Source organism: Pteronotus mesoamericanus, unplaced genomic scaffold, assembly GCF_021234165.1.
Source record: "Pteronotus mesoamericanus isolate MK-2021 breed Mesoamerican mustached bat unplaced genomic scaffold, CSHL_Meso_final contig_309, whole genome shotgun sequence".
NCBI lineage: Eukaryota > Metazoa > Chordata > Mammalia > Chiroptera > Mormoopidae > Pteronotus > Pteronotus mesoamericanus.
Genome location: NW_026555131.1, coordinates 199,203 through 216,080, shown reverse-complemented (window position 1 = coordinate 216,080; position 16,878 = coordinate 199,203). Strand labels below are relative to the sequence as shown.

General features: G+C 58.1%; 1 protein-coding gene across 1 annotated transcript; it reads left to right on the top strand.

Moving 5' to 3' along the window:
- Positions 1 to 5,089: 5,089 nt before the first annotated feature.
- Positions 5,090 to 7,100, top strand: ADRA2B (adrenoceptor alpha 2B). The gene is made up of 2 exons (XM_054575513.1): positions 5,090 to 6,531; positions 6,940 to 7,100. Exons 1-2 carry the CDS (start codon positions 5,186 to 5,188, stop codon positions 7,028 to 7,030), a joined length of 1,437 nt encoding a protein of 478 aa, XP_054431488.1. The 5' UTR covers positions 5,090 to 5,185; the 3' UTR covers positions 7,031 to 7,100.
- The last annotated feature ends 9,778 nt before the right edge of the window (positions 7,101 to 16,878 follow it).

Here is a 16,878-nt window from a genome sequence, read left to right as displayed (position 1 = left end):
GGGTCTCTCTGAGTGGCCCAGCCAGGCCTCTGGCTCTGGGCTTGCGTTTCCTGATGGCCACCTAAGTTGGAGGAGGTGACATGCTTTGTGCCCAGTAAGGTCCTCCTTGCTCTCAGAAGCTTCCCAACACATGCCTTCATTAGTGTATGGCTTTGGTCTTGGAATCTGCACTCTCCAGTGGCTGGGGTAAGGCTGGCTGAACTTGGTGGTACAAGGAAGAGCACCCCTCCTCTTCTTTGGGGGTGATAGGGACAAGGCTGTCCTTGTCACGCCCTGCCCTATGAAGCCACCTATCACCATAGAGCCCATTCCCCAGGCCAGCTCTGGGCCTAGACTTGTTCCATAAGCCCTGCCCTGCCCCTGGTTGTCCAGCCCCGGTGCAGCCCCTGAAGGGGCGTGTGGTATGCATGGGGCCCTGGGGTGTTAACCAGAGCCCAGGTGGCTAGCCACCCACCCCAGGGCCTGTGGCCTGTCCCCCAGTCTCCAGCCACATAGCGACGTGGGCTCACTGATCAATTTATTCAGTCAACAGTCATCTGTTATGAACTAGGTGCCAGGCAGGTTCTGTTATAGGCACTGGGAATATCAGAGTAAGCAAGACAGGTTTCTGCTCTTATGGAGTTTATTTGGGTGGTGGAAAAAGATGGAAGGCACACAGGCAGGTAAAAAGAAAAAAAGCACCTCTTATGGAGGAGGGGAGTATTCCATTATGGTGCTGGCGTTTCAACTGAGACCTGAATGGCGGGATGAGGCTACCCTGGGAAAACCTGGAGACCAGCCAGTGCAAAGGCTCTGAGGCAGGAGGAGGGTGTGTCAGGCCAGTGTGAACTGGGGGATGTGGAGCTGGGAGCAGGCGGAGCCAGGCGCATCGGAGAGGGAAGGTTTTATTCTCCAAGAGCAGCAGGGAGCAGCTGCTGAAGGGTTCAAGGGAGGGGAGTGATAAGATATGATTTAATATTTTAAAAGCCATTCTGGATGCTCTGGAAAATGGACAGGAACAGGAACAGCCGGAAGACACGGCAGGTGCACAAGCAAGAGCAATTGGGGCAGTGGAAACGGGCAGAAGTGGGTGCTTCTGGAGCGTATTTTCAAGGTTGAGGAAATCACACCTGCGATTGGTTACAAGGGTTGAGGGCACCCCTTATAGCACTGAAGGCCAAAGGGAGAGGTAGGGCTCTGGGGAATGTGCATGTTAAGTCTAAGGCTATTAGAACTGGAATGAGTGGATCAGGGAGCATGCGGGCTGACTGAGCCCGGAGCTCCCATCTGATGGCTTCCACCTTCACCTGAGTGTGAGGCAAAGTCACAGCTTAGGGTCAGAGGCCAGCGGGGAGTGGAGGGCGGATGGGTGGGAGGTGTGGGGCAAGGACAATGAAAGCAAAGCCGATTCTGAACAGAGAACAGAGCTCTAGGAAAGTCTGGAGATTTGTGGTCGTGAATTGAAAGCAAGGCCAGTCAATGCGGTGAGTGTTCTGCTCCAGAAAAGGCAGCCGCTTGGTCAAAGGCAGAAAGTGGTGAATGATTTACTTCTGACCAGGGTTGGGGTTTTATTACAGGAATGTGATGGAGAAAGAGAGGATGACCGACTGACATTAGAGAGTACTGTTCAAGGGTCTGGGAAGGGGTGAGGCTGGATCATACAGGGTGGTCTGGGGGTCATCCTGGTGGGCACTGAGCTGCCGAAGCCCTGGCCTGGGAGGACCTGGGACCAGTCTCACCCCTCAGGCCTGCAGAAATGGCTCCAGGGCTCCCAGCTGAGATGGCACAACTCTTGCTGCATTCTCACAGCCAGGAATGGAACAACTGTCTTCCTTCTTTGGGAAAGATGGTACCAGGTCACCTTTGCCCCATGGCCCCGCTTTCCAAGGACATCCCTCAAGGGCACCTTCATTTGGACACTCTCCTCCTGCCTGAGAAGGGCTCATGTGTATGTCATCCATTGATACCTGTCTGCCACCATTCAACCAGATGCCTGCTCTGATGTAGGGAGTAATGCAACAAACCCGCTGGGCACCATCTCAGTACAGTGCTCTCAGTGCAATAGCGGCACTGTTTGCACGGAATTAAGGAAATTGGAGAAAGGGTTATATGCTTTTGCCTGAGAGGATGGTGACAGGTGCTTGTGCCTTGAAGAGAGAGTGGGGCTCACCAGTTTCTGGCACAGAAAACAGTCCCTGGAGTTGGAACTTAGGGCTTGTCCAGGGACCAACATGTAGCCTGGTGGGGCCAGGAAGCCAGACCAGTGCCTGCCCTAGGCAGTTCCTGCTGCTGGCTGGTTGTAGGTCTGGAACTGAACTCTCCCTGGTGGAATAGGATGATGAGAAGTCACATGTACTTGAGGGAAGGAAGCCCTGCTGTGGCCTGAGGCTCCGATTCATGCAGGGCTGGATGGAACAGGCAGCTGGAAGGTGTGTGGGGGAGATGGAGAGTTGCAGAGAGGAGCAAGGATCCAGTTATATAATGGCCCCCACTGCCCCCAAAGCCAGAGGCACATCTGGAGGGTGGGGCTGAAAGGTGGCAGCAGGTGACACAGAGCCTGGGGTGGTGACTGAGCCTCATGGGTGCTTGTAGACTGTCTCTGGCTATCTCCACGTGGGTTGGTATCCCCAGCAGGGCCTGGTGCTAGGAAGACCTGGAGCTGCCTCTCCATGTGAGAACCCCTCAGTGGGGGCTTGTATGTGGCAGGAGAGGGAGTAAAGTCGTTCTGACCTCAGCTCCTTCAGTAGCCTTGAGGCCTGGCCTTTAAGGAAAATGGGCCAGCGACAAAGGCTGATGCTGGCTGTATTGTCGAGACCTACCCTCCTCCCCCAACCCCGCAGCCTGAGTATGGTTGGAGAGGGTAAAAAAGTGCTTCCCAAGCCCGTTTGAGCCGCCAGGGCTCTCAGGCTGCAGCTGCGAACAGGGAGCCATGGAGACAGGCAGGAACTTGCTTAAGTGAGTGCTCCCCAGGCTCCAATGTTCACCCTCCATCCTTCCTTATGGAAGGGGTTACTGAGGCCTCTCCATCCCTGGCAACTGTGGGACTAGACCCTGCCCAGCCCAGTGAGTGGGGAGGATGCATCTATAAAACCTGCCTCTGGATAGGGCAAGAGACGCTGGCTGCCCTCTGGGAACCCAGCCTAAGACAGCACTGGACCCATTTGGCTGTGGGCACTTGCACCCAACAGAGGGTCTGGCTAGGCTGACAGCCCAGGATCAAGGAGGAACACACTTCCCCACCAATACCACGTGGCTGGAGGATCTGGGGTACTGCCCATCTGAGCCTGGGTAGGGATAAGCCATTGTCGTGGACACCAAGACATTGCACTCCCTGCTGTCACAATGATGGAGCTGACAGGAAGGAAGGACCAGCGACCCAAGGCCAGTCCTGTGGCACAGCCCTACTTTCCAGAACAGATAGGTACCTATTTATACAGAGAATGTCATGCAGCACTGTGCGCGAGAAATGCAAGCAAGGCCTGGCTCTAGGCTGGGGTGGTAGCATGAGGTGCTACCAAAGCAGGGAAAAAAGTGCCCCTGAGGCTGCCCAGGTAGCCCGGGTGGCGGTGGCCAGCGGGAGAGTGAGTAGAAACGGTGCCTGAAGGAGAGCCATGGCTCCACAGATCTTTGAGGCCAGGATGGGGGTGAGAGTGGTATGTGTTTAGTCAGAAATGTCTTCTTATCTCAGCTCCTTTTCCCACGGCCACCCAAGAGGGGCGCACGGCATGCAGGTGAGCAGTCAGCTGGACTGGACAGGAAGCAAGCAAAGCTCCTCCCTTCACAGCTGACCCTGAGACCTGTTTTTTTTTTTTTTTTGAGACCCCCCACTAAGTCTCTTTGCTCTGCCCCCTAGGACATCCTCTTCCAGCAGTCAAGAGGTTGAGTTTGCCCAGGGCCCCCCACCCCCAAACAAACCTTTGCCTGCATCTTGGCTGCTGCTGAGATTTGAGTCAAGCCAGTTTTCCTCTTACCTCTGTCCTTAACGGAGGAAACCGAGGCAGCTGCAGAAGAAATAGGACAACTGAAGCTGTGAATCTCCGAGCATTCACCTGGCCCTCGGGCTTGGAGCGTTTCAGGGCCCGGGACACTGCAGAGACGCCGGGTCTCGGCGGGCCGTGGACGGCGGCAGGGGGCGCTCGTCACCCGGCCACACAAGGTCTCCCCAGGCTCCGCAGGCCCGACGGGAACCTAGTCTGGGCAGGAACGCATTAGGGGTCGGGGATTTGGGGCAGTCTCCCGGCTCCCTCCACCCCTCTGCTTGGCTTCTTTCTCGGGTGCCGGCGTGGTTGCAGTTTATTGTGCCCCAGCGCCCAGCACCCACCCACTCTCTCCTTTGGGCCCTTGGTCGGCAGGAGCAGAGATCACCTCGTGCCCACCGTCCTAACTTCCCAGGCTCGGCCCCAGCCCCGTATTCCCTAGGAGAGAGGTCCCTTTCAGTGGCCGCGGCTGCGTCCGTGCAGCGTCCCTGCTCCCAGCGCTCACGGCCCTTCCACTCCCACAAGCATCCTTCCCAGCGTCCGGAAGATCCCAGATGCCGGGCCCCTCGGAGGGACCGCTGGTTCGCAAAAGCCGGGAAAGGGGCGGGGGCGAGACGCGGTAGGATGCGGCCCCGCCCCCGCTCCCGGCCCCGCCCGCCCCTCTCCTCCCCAAGCGCGCCCTCCACCCAGCAGCCGTCCGCCCCGCACCTGCCCCGCCTCCTGCCCCCGCCTCCAGTCTCCTCCCTCCTGCAGAAGCTGCTCGGTCCCCACTCCCCTGCCGCCGCGGGCTGCCTGCAAGCGCGGCTCCCGGCCTGAGCGAGCGAGCGCCGCGGCCTCCGCGCCTCGTCCGAGAACGCGGGTGCCCCTGCAGCCCGTGGGACCCTGCGCCTCGGAGTACGTCCAGCAGCCTCGGGGTGGGAGGGCGCAACTTTCCCCCATCTCTGGCGGGGCGGGGCCGGCAGCGGGACAACTTGAAAAACTTCTCAGGGCGGACGGCAAGGACGCCGGGCTCCGGTGGAAGAGGATGTAGGAGAGTGGTGCCTGGCCGCACTCTTCCCCCAACCTCCTGGGCCCCACTCGTCCCGGCCATGGGAGTCCAGCACCGTCCGCGCTGCCAGTGGGGCGAGCCCCTCGTCTAGCCAGGCTCCCGGTGCTGCGGGGGCCAGCACTGTCGCCCGCTGTACTCACGCTGGGCAAGAAACGCCCCCTCTGGTCTGCTCGACCCTGCCATGGACCACCAGGAGCCCTACTCGGTGCAGGCCACCGCGGCCATCGCGGCGGTCATCACCTTCCTCATTCTCTTCACCATCTTCGGCAACGCGCTGGTCATCTTGGCGGTGTTGACAAGCCGCTCGCTGCGCGCCCCGCAGAACCTGTTCCTGGTGTCGTTGGCCGCCGCCGACATCCTGGTGGCCGCGCTCATCATCCCTTTCTCGTTGGCCAACGAACTCCTGGGCTACTGGTATTTCCGGCGAACGTGGTGCGAGGTGTACCTAGCGCTCGACGTGCTCTTCTGTACTTCGTCCATCGTGCACTTGTGTGCCATCAGCCTGGACCGCTACTGGGCTGTGAGCCGCGCTCTGGAGTACAACTCCAAACGTACCCCGCGCCGCATCAAGTGCATCATCCTCACCGTGTGGCTCATCGCAGCTGTCATCTCGCTGCCGCCTCTCGTCTACAAGGGCGACCCAGGCCCCCAGCCCCGCGGGCGCCCGCAGTGCAAGCTCAATCAAGAAGCCTGGTACATCCTGGCATCGAGCATCGGGTCCTTCTTCGCACCCTGCCTCATCATGATCCTCGTCTACCTGCGCATCTACCTGATCGCTAAACGTAGCCACCGCAGAGGTTCCAGGGCCAAGGGGGATCCTGGGGAGGGTAAATCTAAGCAGGCCCACCTGGCCCCTGGGGGGACCTCGGTCAAACAGCCAAACCTGGCCTCTTGTTTGGCTGCTTCCGGAGAGGCCAATGGACACTCTAAGTCCACTGGGGAGAAGGAGCAGGGGAGGACCCCTGAAGATCCTGGGAGCCCCACCTTGCCAACCAGCTGGCCTGCCCTTCCCCAGACATGCCAAGATCCGAACGAAAGAGCTTGTGGGGTGTCTGCAGAAGAGGAGGTTGGGGAGGAGGAGGAGGAGGAGGATGACGATGATGAGTGTGAGCCTCAGGCCTTGCCAGCATCTCCTGCCTCAGCTTGCAACCCAGCCCTGCAGCAGCCACAGGGCTCCCAGGTGCTGGCCACCCTGCGTGGCCAGGTGCTCCTGGGCAGGGGTATGGGTGCTTCGGGTGCGCAGTGGTGGCGTCGGCGGGCTCAGCTGACGCGGGAGAAGAGGTTCACCTTTGTGCTGGCCGTGGTCATAGGCGTCTTTGTGCTCTGCTGGTTCCCCTTTTTCTTCAGCTACAGCCTGGGTGCCATCTGCCCACAGCACTGCAAGGTGCCCCATGGCCTTTTCCAGTTCTTCTTCTGGATCGGCTACTGCAACAGCTCTCTGAATCCTGTCATCTACACTGTCTTCAACCAGGACTTCCGCCGTGCCTTCCGAAGGATCCTTTGTCGCCAGTGGACCCAGACGGCCTGGTGAGCCGCCTGCCTGCTGCCCCTGAGGGGTTTGTGCCAGGTGGCACCAGGGCCACCCTGCTTCCTACCCTGTTTTATGTAGCCATCTCCCTGGGGCCGTCTGGTCTTACCCAGGTACTGCAGGCCTCATCTTGGGAGTGCCCTGGGAGGGGCATGGGCGGGGGTGCTGTTGACAGGGGGCCACACTAAGCCTTCCCTTGCTGGCTCAGCTGTGGGGGGACATCATCTCCACACCCTGCCTGAGCACAGAGAAATGGAGGAGGCCTGGACCTTTCTGAGTGTGGCTGAGGCCAGGCTGGGATAGAGCACCTCCCTCCCAGAGCCCCGGAACCCAGTAAGCTTTCTCAAGGACCTTGTGGTCCTTGGCAGGCCACTTGTGGTGTTTTGTTTCCTTTTTATCTTCCCTAGTAAAGAGCAGGAAGCCAGCCTTCCACTCTTCCCAAGAGGGCCTGCTGTTGAGGAGGAGGCAGAGATGATGACAGCCATGTATCCACACTGAGTGCCCGTGGACCCCATCAGGCGCTGGGTGGGGGGGTTATGGGCTGGCACTGTCTCTGGGCCCTTCTTCCCGCCCCACACCACCTCCCCCCCGCACCCCGAACTGGCTCTTGGATGTGTAGCTTCTTTGAAAGCTAGAACTGTGATCCGTGTCACACCCGGCGCCCCTCTGGAGACCTGGCCTCTGCCTCAACAGGACATCCCTGATCACTAGCATTCACTCCCTGCAAAATCCAGGGCGACAATGGCTTGCCGCCTACTTGCTGCAGGGAGATGAAAGGCATTGCAGAAAGCTTTGAGCTCCGTGGGGGAACCTAGAGAACCAGAAAATGTGATTATTTGGTGATATAAAAATCCCCTTTCTCTGTGTTTACCACCGCTTGTCTTCCTATAGACTTTTGTTCTGTGCCTGGGGTATATGAATTCCTACCCCAAACTGGAAGTGGGGAGTGGCAGACAGAACAACTATTTCAGTTCAAGGATTTCTTTGAGAATATGTTCTTGAGCCTGCAAAGGTTTGAGTTATTATGCTGCATGACAACTTCTTGACATTTCACCTGCGACACCAAGAGGGTTTTTTGTGGCTTGGGCCCCCTGATGGGGGATGTCTTTTGTCATCATGCAGGCAAATTTGTTTCCCCAAGATAGCTAAAAATACCCACACCCTGGGAACAGTCTGACAGGAGAGCCTGTGGCCCTTGACAGAGCCCCCAGGCGGGGTTCTGGGCTTGGGCAGGTGAGCAGTGGCCTTCTGGACCACTGGGACAGCCTCGCGCCAGGTCGCGCCAGGCAGAGCTCTAAGCCCCAAATGGGTCCCTTTGATGCACAACTGATCCCGCCCTGGTGGGTGCTGGCCAGCCACCTCCAACCCAGCTGTGTGGTTCTGTCCCACTAACGGGTCTCCAGGGGCCTCTTCCTCCTAGTTCCCAACCCCCACCCCAGACCCTTGAACCCAGAACGATTTGGAGCACAGGAAGGATGTTTCCCAGTGGTTCCCCTGGGAGTGCCTGACTTCAACAGCAAGCCGGTGGGATCTTAGCTGGGGGTAGGGATATGTGGCAGAGCCCTGGGGGCACTCTACCAGCCCTGGGCAGATTGGGAGGGCTGCTGAAGGCATTTTCTGGGGTGGAAGGAATGGAGGGGGCCAAAGAGAGTCCCTCAGTTCATTTCTCAGTCTCAGTGTGAGGCCAGGGCATTCGCCTGGGGCAGGGCTGGGTAGGTAGGTGGGCCCAGAGGAGGGGCTGATTTGTGACATCTTCTGACTGGTCTCACATGTACTCCAGGGCACCCCTGCTATTTTGCCTGTGGCCCCCCTGTTGTGATATGCAGGTGTTTGTTTGTTTTTTTAAAGGGTTGAGCTATTTTATCAATAAAAGATATTTTGTAATAAGCACGCTGTGTCATCGTTTCCCAAGGGCTGCTGACTGTAGCTACTCAGCTGCTTGCAGCACACTCGGCATGGGCCAGCCGCCCTCCCCTCCCCCAGGTGTGGCCGCTGGTACCATCCAGCTGCCTGCCTGTCTGCTTTATTCACGCATTGTCCCTTATTCCTCATTACAAGCCAGCGGGGGTGGAGTGGTCAGAGGAGCCTGAGACTGGCTGCTGGAGCAGAGCTGCTGTCCTTCGGGCTGGGTCTTGGGGGGAAAGAGCAGGAGTACACGCGGAGGCAAGGCTTTTGGGCAAGGAAACAGGACATGCAAAAAGGTGCCATATGTGTGGTTGGTTGGGCAGTTTGAGAGTCAGCTGAAGGCTGGCCTTGCTGGGCAGTCAGGTGCAGGAGTGGGGGCCAGCGGGGATGGCCCAGCACGACCACATGGTGTGGGAGGGAAGACGGGCACCCTGTGGACTGTAAGCTGCTGCCTCGAGTGAGGGCAGGAGAGGGAGTGGAGCTGATCTGCTTCAGGCTGCCTCACACTGAGGTTCAGTCGCGATGTCTGAGCTGGAGTTTCCTCATTTCCAGATAAAGCACCCGAGGCCCCAAGCTTCCCCGTGCAAAGGTAGTTCTGTCCACCAGTCCTCCCGTCCCACCTCAGAGAAGGCAGTGTCGGGCCAGGCACAGCAGGCCGTCTGCAGGGCCAGTGCGAGACTGCGAGTAGTTAGGGTGGTGCCAGGGAGGGTGAAGCCTGCAAGGGGAGGGTGGGGAGGACCAGTGAGGCCCCAGGGTCTGGAAGTGTAAGGACACCCTTCACCTCCCTTTGCCTACCAACAATGGTATACTTGGCAATGTGGAGCTCTGCTGAGGACTTACCAAGAACCCCGGGCCCTGCCCTGAGGAGTTCCCAGCCCTTCCCACCAGCCTGCACCCACCACCAAGGCCCTGAGGCCTGACGAGAGCAGATCAGAGTAGTTTGTCTGTTCCCCAAGCTGATCGATCTTCTGGAGCTCTGTCTGGTTACCTTATTAGTCATCCAGGCCCAAGCTCTTTCCACTTGACCACACTGTTCCAAGCTGTCCGACGGTCTGCCAGGGGCAGGCCTGTGGGCCTGGGGGAGGGGCTCCCTCCCAGTCTCTGGAGATTGTGGCAGGGAACTTCCCTGCTGGAGCTGGACTATTGGCATCTCATTCTGAACACATTATCTCATTTGAGCCTCGCAGCCTTGCCAGGTGTGGTACCTTCACAGACCAGGACACTGAAGCTGTGTCCCTAAGTCACGACGTTGTGAAATTGACGCAGAAAAATTGTCATCCTGTGTTTGGCACCAGCTTTCCTTCCGTGGCCTGGCTGGATTCAGTAGGTGCAGTGCTGTGGTTGACTGCCTATGTCTGTCCCCAGCACAAGACGTGTACATTGCGGTATCAGTTTCACAGTTTCCATTCCTGACAGCTCGGTCTGATTCCCGCATTTTATTGGGAATCAGGAGAGACTAAGACCTAGAGATGAAGGACTTGCCTTGGACCCCTAGCCACATGGTGGTGGAGCTGAGTCTGAAACCCAGGTTGCCCGGTCTGTCCCCCACACCATATCTCCATCCCGAGGGGTTGCAGCCAGACTCAGGAATGACAGGCACGCATTTAGGAAATATCTGAGGGCAATCCACCGCGGGCCGGGCCCTGCGCTTGGCTTGTCCTTGCTACCTAATTCAGTTTTCAGTACCTGAGGAGCAGCATCTTGGGAACTGGCCCAGTGCCGTGTGCAAAGCTGGGCTGGATCCCGGGACTGCTGGCTCCCGAATGGACCTCTTCCTCTTACACTCCTTCCTGTTGTTCTGTGTGAATAGCACCTACTTTTGATTACACCCTAAGCCCATCTTAGGGTGAATAGGTTGATGAGGTGGGTTCAGAGCAACAGATATGGGTGTGGAGGCCCTGCTCCTCCCAGGAATAGTCCCAGCAAATGCCTGGCGGTGAGGGCGGAGAGAGCAGGCAAGCAGGGAGGCGTGGCATCTACCAGGTAGCTGTGAGCAGTCTTGGTGGGCACTTCTGCCACTGGAGACATCCGTGACTAACGGGAGGCATAGATGGAGAAGACAGAAAAGAGATTGGATGGGAGGGCTTAGGAAGACCTTACCCCCTACTGCCCTCACTCTGTAAGAATCTGGGGACACCCTGGAAAGGGAGTTGAGACTCTGCCCCTGCTTGGGGCCAGGTGCTGAGGAATTTGGGGTGCTAGAAATTCCTCTCTGGAGCTTCCTTGCAGGAGACACCTGACCCATCTGCTAGAAGGTGCTGTGGCAGAAGGGCCGGCCAACCTGCTATCAGGACACAGGTGGAGGAGGGCGTGTGGGTTCCTCAGGTCCTTGTACCCGCTCAATCCTTTGCATGGCTTCTGTCTTGTATGTTTGGAGGCATGCTGGGAAGGGGGTTTGCGACCTTGTCCAGCTATCACCTGCAGACGGGGTTCCTGCTAACTGGGAGGACACGTTCAACCCTCTGGAGTTGTACGAGGCAATCTTTGGCTGCCCCGGTGCTGGCTGGGACTTCCACTCCAGTGTCTGGTCCCTGTGTGCAGCAGCGCTGGGACTTCTGTGCTGGTGAACATCATGGTGGGGAGGCCAGGGTCATGCTCGCTTCTGCCACCACTTGTCTGGCTGCCCCTGGGTAGGCTGGGTCCTTCTTGGGCTTCTGTGTCCCAACCTGCCCACAAGGGATTGCCCCTTTGGTCCCCAGGGATCCCCAGCCTGAGGCTGCTTCTCTACTCTACCCCAACCCCAGCTCCTAGAAGGTCCAGACACTGAGGTCCCTGGAGTTAATTTGTTGTTCCTGAGTTGGGCTCCAGGACAGGATCAGGCTGTTTTCCTTACCTTTGTAGCTCAGTGCAGAGGCAGGCTGGGTCTGGAGCGGCTAATCAGCCTGGGGCCCTTTGAGATGGGCAGCAGAGAGAGGAATATTGGCAGCTCAGGGTCGTTAGGGCCAGTGCCTGCGATGCATCATTGGAGGTCCGAACCATTACTATCCCTGCTTCCCAGGTGAGGAAACTAAGGCTGAGGGAAGTAAAGGATCTTGTCTGACGTCACCCAGAGCCAGGATTACAAATCCACCTAATCTAATCTCAACTGTGTCACTAACTCACGTTGGTGTCTGCCCCAGGCCAGGGGCCCTCCCAGCCCAGCAAAGCCTCTGACCCGCAGAGACCCTCGCTCAGGGGCGATCTCCCTGCCTGTGGGCATCTCCACTAGAGCAGGGCCCGGGCAGGGGTGGGGCGCTCCCGCCCTCCCAGGCTCTGCTCGCTGTTAGCAGGGGAGGCAGGGAGCACTCGGCTAAAATTAGACACTGGGATCCTTCATGCTCCCGCATCCGACCGGCAGTGTGGGGATGGCTGTTGTCAGAAGGCCAGGGCTGGAAGGAGGCTGAATGTCAGCTTGCACCCTCCCCAGGGCTCACTGGCCCTGATCTTCTCACACCCTCCCCGGCCCTTGGCCAAGGGCTCCTGCCCTTGGCTTGGCCTTGTGGCCATCTATTGATTAGCAGTGATTTCAAAGGGAGAGGCACCCCCCCCCCCACCTTTAATACCCACCCTCTACCCCTGGGATTCCACAGTGGTTTTGTCCTTCTCTTCCCTTCCTCCCTTCCCCTCTCCTGGCCCTCCCCACTTCCGGGTCCTCAGTGACTCACCCCCCTTCTCTGAGCCTCCCCTCTGCCTCTTGCTGCCTTCTGCCTCTCCCTGGGATGGCCCTGGCTCTTCATGGGGCCTGCAGGCTTTGGGGATCATTGTGGCTGTAAGAGGACTGCAACAGACTGGAGACTGAAAATCGGTCTCTGTCCCTGACAAGTGGGAGCCATGTGTGGCCTGGTGTCACCCTTTTGGGCCCCTGGCACTTAGGCAGGCCAGGTAGGGGAGGTGCTGAGCCTGGCTGAGGGCGCTGGGGTCCTTACCTTATTTTTCATGGGGAGAGGTAGGCCTGACTGGGGCGGGGGGTTGGGCCACTCTGATCTCAGAGCACCTGGAACTCAGTTAGAATGCCACTACCTCCAACCCCGGGGACCATGGGCTGCTTCAAGAGGAGATAGGGCTGGGCTGGGACAGCACGGAGCCTGTGTCCTTATGTCGTCTGGTTCCCACCCCAGCCCAGCCGCAGCTGGGAGGCAGGGAGCGTGAGAGCTGCCTGTGCCTGCTGCTCGGAGTCCCTGGACACTGGGGGTCAGCAAGAGTTAAACCCAGCCTTCCCCTCCTAGTTCAGAGGGTTGGGTGGGGGCGGTCACAGGCTGCAGGCTCCACCGGGCCCCTGGGTGCTCTTTGACAGGTGCCACTTTGACACAGCTATTCTAGCTGCAGATCTTCACTTCCTGCTTGCCTGGCAGCTGGAATTAGGAGGGGCACAAAGATGGCAGCTGTTTGAAGGATTTCCTCGGCTGTTTCAGAAGCACTGGCCGGGGTCCAGAGACTGGGGTCCAGAGGCTGGGGACATGGTCCCAGCAGGGACACCAAATTTCTGGGCGACCTTGGGGAAATCCCTTCACCTCTCTGGGCTTCAAATTGCTCATTGTCAGATGAAGGCGTTGGATTGGAGCATGGTTAAAATGACATCCTGGGTGCTGCCCCAGGAACCGCTGGGCTGGGGCAGAGAGGAGACACACCGAGTCAGGGCTCTCTTCCCCTCACCGCACCCCTGCCGCTTCCTGCTTATCTGTAGTTCAGAGAGCAGCTTCCCGCACCGCCCATGCGGGTGCCTCCTCTGCCCACCCCAGGCGCAAGTAACACCCTCAGCCACCCTGTTTTAGTTTTGCTCATGACACCTGTGTCCCAGGGAAATCCAGGAGGTGGAAACCTTAGAAGGGACATCTGGAAAGACATTCATTCATAGCCCTAAGCCAGGCTGGGAGCTGGTGGAACAGGGGTGGGGACATGTGCCTGGGAGAGGGGCTGTGCCTGTGCCTGACAGTGTGTCTGAAGTAAGGCAGAGGTGAAACTCAAGCTGAGGGGCGACAGTGGAGGAAGTGGCTGAGGTCCTTTGGGAGGGGCAAGCAGTGGGGAGCAGGTGCTCCGGAGGAACCCCTGCTGCCGTTGGGTCAGAGCCTGGCCATGGTTCCTGAAAATAAACCAGCGTTAGTCCTGGCCGGGTAGCTCAGTCGGTTAGAGTGTCATCCTGATATGCCAAGGATATGGGTTCAATCCCAGGTCAGAGCATATTCACGAATCAACAGATGAATGTATAAATATGTGGAACAATAAATTGGTGTCTCTCTCTAAACAAACAAACAAACAAACAAAAACAGCGTTAAGCCCAGTCATGGTGGGCCTCCCTGGTGAGGGCGGGAGCTCCGCCTTGGTGGTGCCTGTGCCCCGTCCTGACGCACAACCTGGACCAGGGCAGGCAGGCAAGAAGCACTTATGGAACGACTCAGGCTTCCCAGCATTCTGTGGCAGCCTTGGCCTTGGTCACTGAAGGCTGGGGGCCCTCGTGCTCTGGGATGTGTCTCTGGTTCAGTGTTTAACTTTTCTGTTTTGTTTTGTTTTTCCCATAGTTTCTAGAGAAATGCTGTTGGAAGATTCCATCCTGGCCTTGGCTGGCCTAGAGTTGGGAGAACTGTCCCATGGAGCTGGAGGGACACCAGGGCATCCAAAGGGAAGGGGAGGGCAGGACCCATCCTGGTGTGGAGAAGAGTAGATGGGGCTGGACAGAGAGAGGACAGGCCCAGAGAAGGCATAGGTGGGTCATCCGGCGGCAACATGAGAAAAGTACTGGCTTTGCCGTCAAACTTGGCTTCATAGCTTACTGGCAGTGTGGTCTCAGGCAAACCATGAAGCCTCTCTCAGCCTCAATTTTCTTATATTTAAAATGGAATAACATTGGCTCCTTTAAGATTGGAGCAGTGTATTAAGAGATAGAAATGATATAGATGTCCTAATATTGTGTGGGAGGGCAAAGTTGGCACCTGCGGATGGCAAGAGACATCCTGATTTACTCTCTAGGTGTCCAGGTCCTTCCCAAGGTGACCTAGCAGAAGCCCTTGTCCCCAGGTGTCCCCTGACTCACTGCTCAGGGGCCTGATGGAAAAAGGGTGGACTCTGGGGCCTGGAAGTTGGCCCCATCCTGCATATGGAATCTGCTCTAACCCCCTGCCCTCACCCCATGCTTCCATGGGTTCCACAGCCTCTCCTACCCAGAGCTTCTGCAGGGCTTTCTAAGTGTGTAGGTGCTGAGAGGGGAAGGTGCTCGGCACAAAAGTCAAATACAGCAAAGTCAAATGCTTGCAACCTTACCACTGTGATCATGACAGACCTCTCAGCAAGGGACCTCAGGACTCTCTCCAGGAGCTGCCACAAGCTGCCGGAAGCGCTGGGCAGGCATTCTCAAACAGCTGCAGCTCGTGTGAGAGATGAAGTCCACGTGCCCCTGACTCCAGGGGGAAGCCTGGCCTTGCATCCCAGTGGGTGTGGGAGAAAGAGCCGCCCAGCCTGATGCAAGGGGGTTGCTGGAGTGTAAGGAAGTTGTCTCTGGAGACCCCTAGAATTCCTGTAGTGCTGTTGTGTAGGGAGCACCCAGATGTCCACTGTCAGTGTCCAAGGGGACCCCAAAGATTCTGAGAAAATTGCATGTGGATGCACAGTTGCCAGCAGGGGGGAGATCCGGGGGCCAGATGTAGGGCGAGGCCAGGAAGCATGATGGGGACTGGACGAGTGTGGGGCTTCTAGGGACAGCACCCCTTGACCAGAGCCAGAGGTGGGCAGGAAGGGTAGGAAGGACTGCAGGGCGCTGGAGGTCTTATGCCCTCGGGAGTATGAAAGGCCAGGTGAGGATGCTTCAAGTTCGCCTGCCCACACTGCCTGTTCCGCCGCTTGGAAGTCTGATCACCTGGTGTGAGCAGGCGTGGTGGCTTCCTATGTTCTGGGAGTAGAAAGTGAGCCCGGATTCCATCTACCTGCACCGCACCCCACAGTAGCGGCGCCCCCTGCAGCCCCACCCATCAACGTGTTCACAACACCCACACTTCACGGGGCCGCTCCCCAACCAACAACCTGTCTCCCTTCTCTGCTGTTAGTTTTCTCCTTGGTACTTGTCACCAGTTATCAGGCTAGATACCTTACTTACCTGTCTGCTTCTGCCTTTGTCCCCTAATAGACTATAAGCACCATGAGGACTGGCCCAGTTACCTGTCTCGTTCACTGTGTAGCCCAGGCCTGACAGTGCCCGGCAGAGAGTGAAAACTAAGGGCTGCCCTGCGGCCCTGACACGGGTCTCCACGCATGCTCATGCACCCGGGAAGCATGGGGAGGGAAGAAAGCCATATTTATTTGAACTCTTCCCTGGAAGAGAAGAAAAGTGGATGGGGATGGGGATGGGGTGGGCAGTTAGAGCTTCAAGAAGCAGCTTGAACAACGACAGGGGTTGGTTCTTGGCTGAGCTGACTTGGGGGAGCTGAGTGAGTGCGGTGAGTCCCACACAGCACAACTTTGGTTGGGTGAGTGGAGTGTGCAAGTGTGGGGTGTGAGTGGAATTGCTGGGGACACTGGAGGTAGGCAGACGCCGCCCCCACAATGCCCTCTACCGCGCACCCCGCCCCACCTATGTGGGCTGCAGTCACTACTTGGACAGCTGGTGCAGGGTGAGCAGTTCGGAAGTGTCTGTGTAGGGTCTGCCTGGACACCTGGGCCCTTTCTGCCCCAATTCTCAGCGCATGGAGCCCTGGGCCAGCGCGAAGGGCTGCAGAGAGCCAACAACACCCTGTACTATGAGAGGGAGGAAGGGGCCAGGGGAGAGGCCTCCAGCACCAAGGCTGCCAAGCACTGAGGGATGGACATAGGGACACGACACTCGACGCTTGGGGAAGGCAGAACTGGTGGGCCTTGGTGGTGCAGGGGGCGGGAGAGGAGGCCTGCTGGAGGGCACTCGCATGGCAGACGCGGGCTGTGGCTGGTGTCTCAGGCAGAAAGGGGTGGGGGAGTCTGCAGGGGTCGATGCTGCTCATGCTGTGGCTCTGGTGTGTGCTCCCTCACGTTCTGAGGTGCCTTCTGGCCCCAGGCTACCCCCCCCAGGGAGAGGGGACAGGGCGGGGTAAGGCCCGGGGCCAGCACTCTGCTCCAGCTGACTAAAAATAACTTGGGATGTCAGGGTCTCCTGGCTCCCGGAAGTGGAGAAGAGGAGTGAGTGTCAGGAGGAGGAGGAAAAGAGGAGGAGACACAGGCACAGCTGAGGGCAGCCAGCAAACTTGTTTATTTTCTTCTCTCAGGCCGCTGCTCCCTGGGTCGGGGTGAGCGGCTCTGGTCTCCATGGGCCTGCGGGAGCCTCCAGACTCCTCACTACATGCCCAGCACTCCCTTCCCCGTGCACTCCTTTGAGCAGAAGATGGGAACTCTGCGGGTGAAGGCAAGATGGACCATGTTACTGAGATCAGCTCGGATCCAGGCAGAGGGTCAACCTGGTGTTTCAAACTTCATTGCTACCCCAATATTCTGCAGAGGCAGAAATG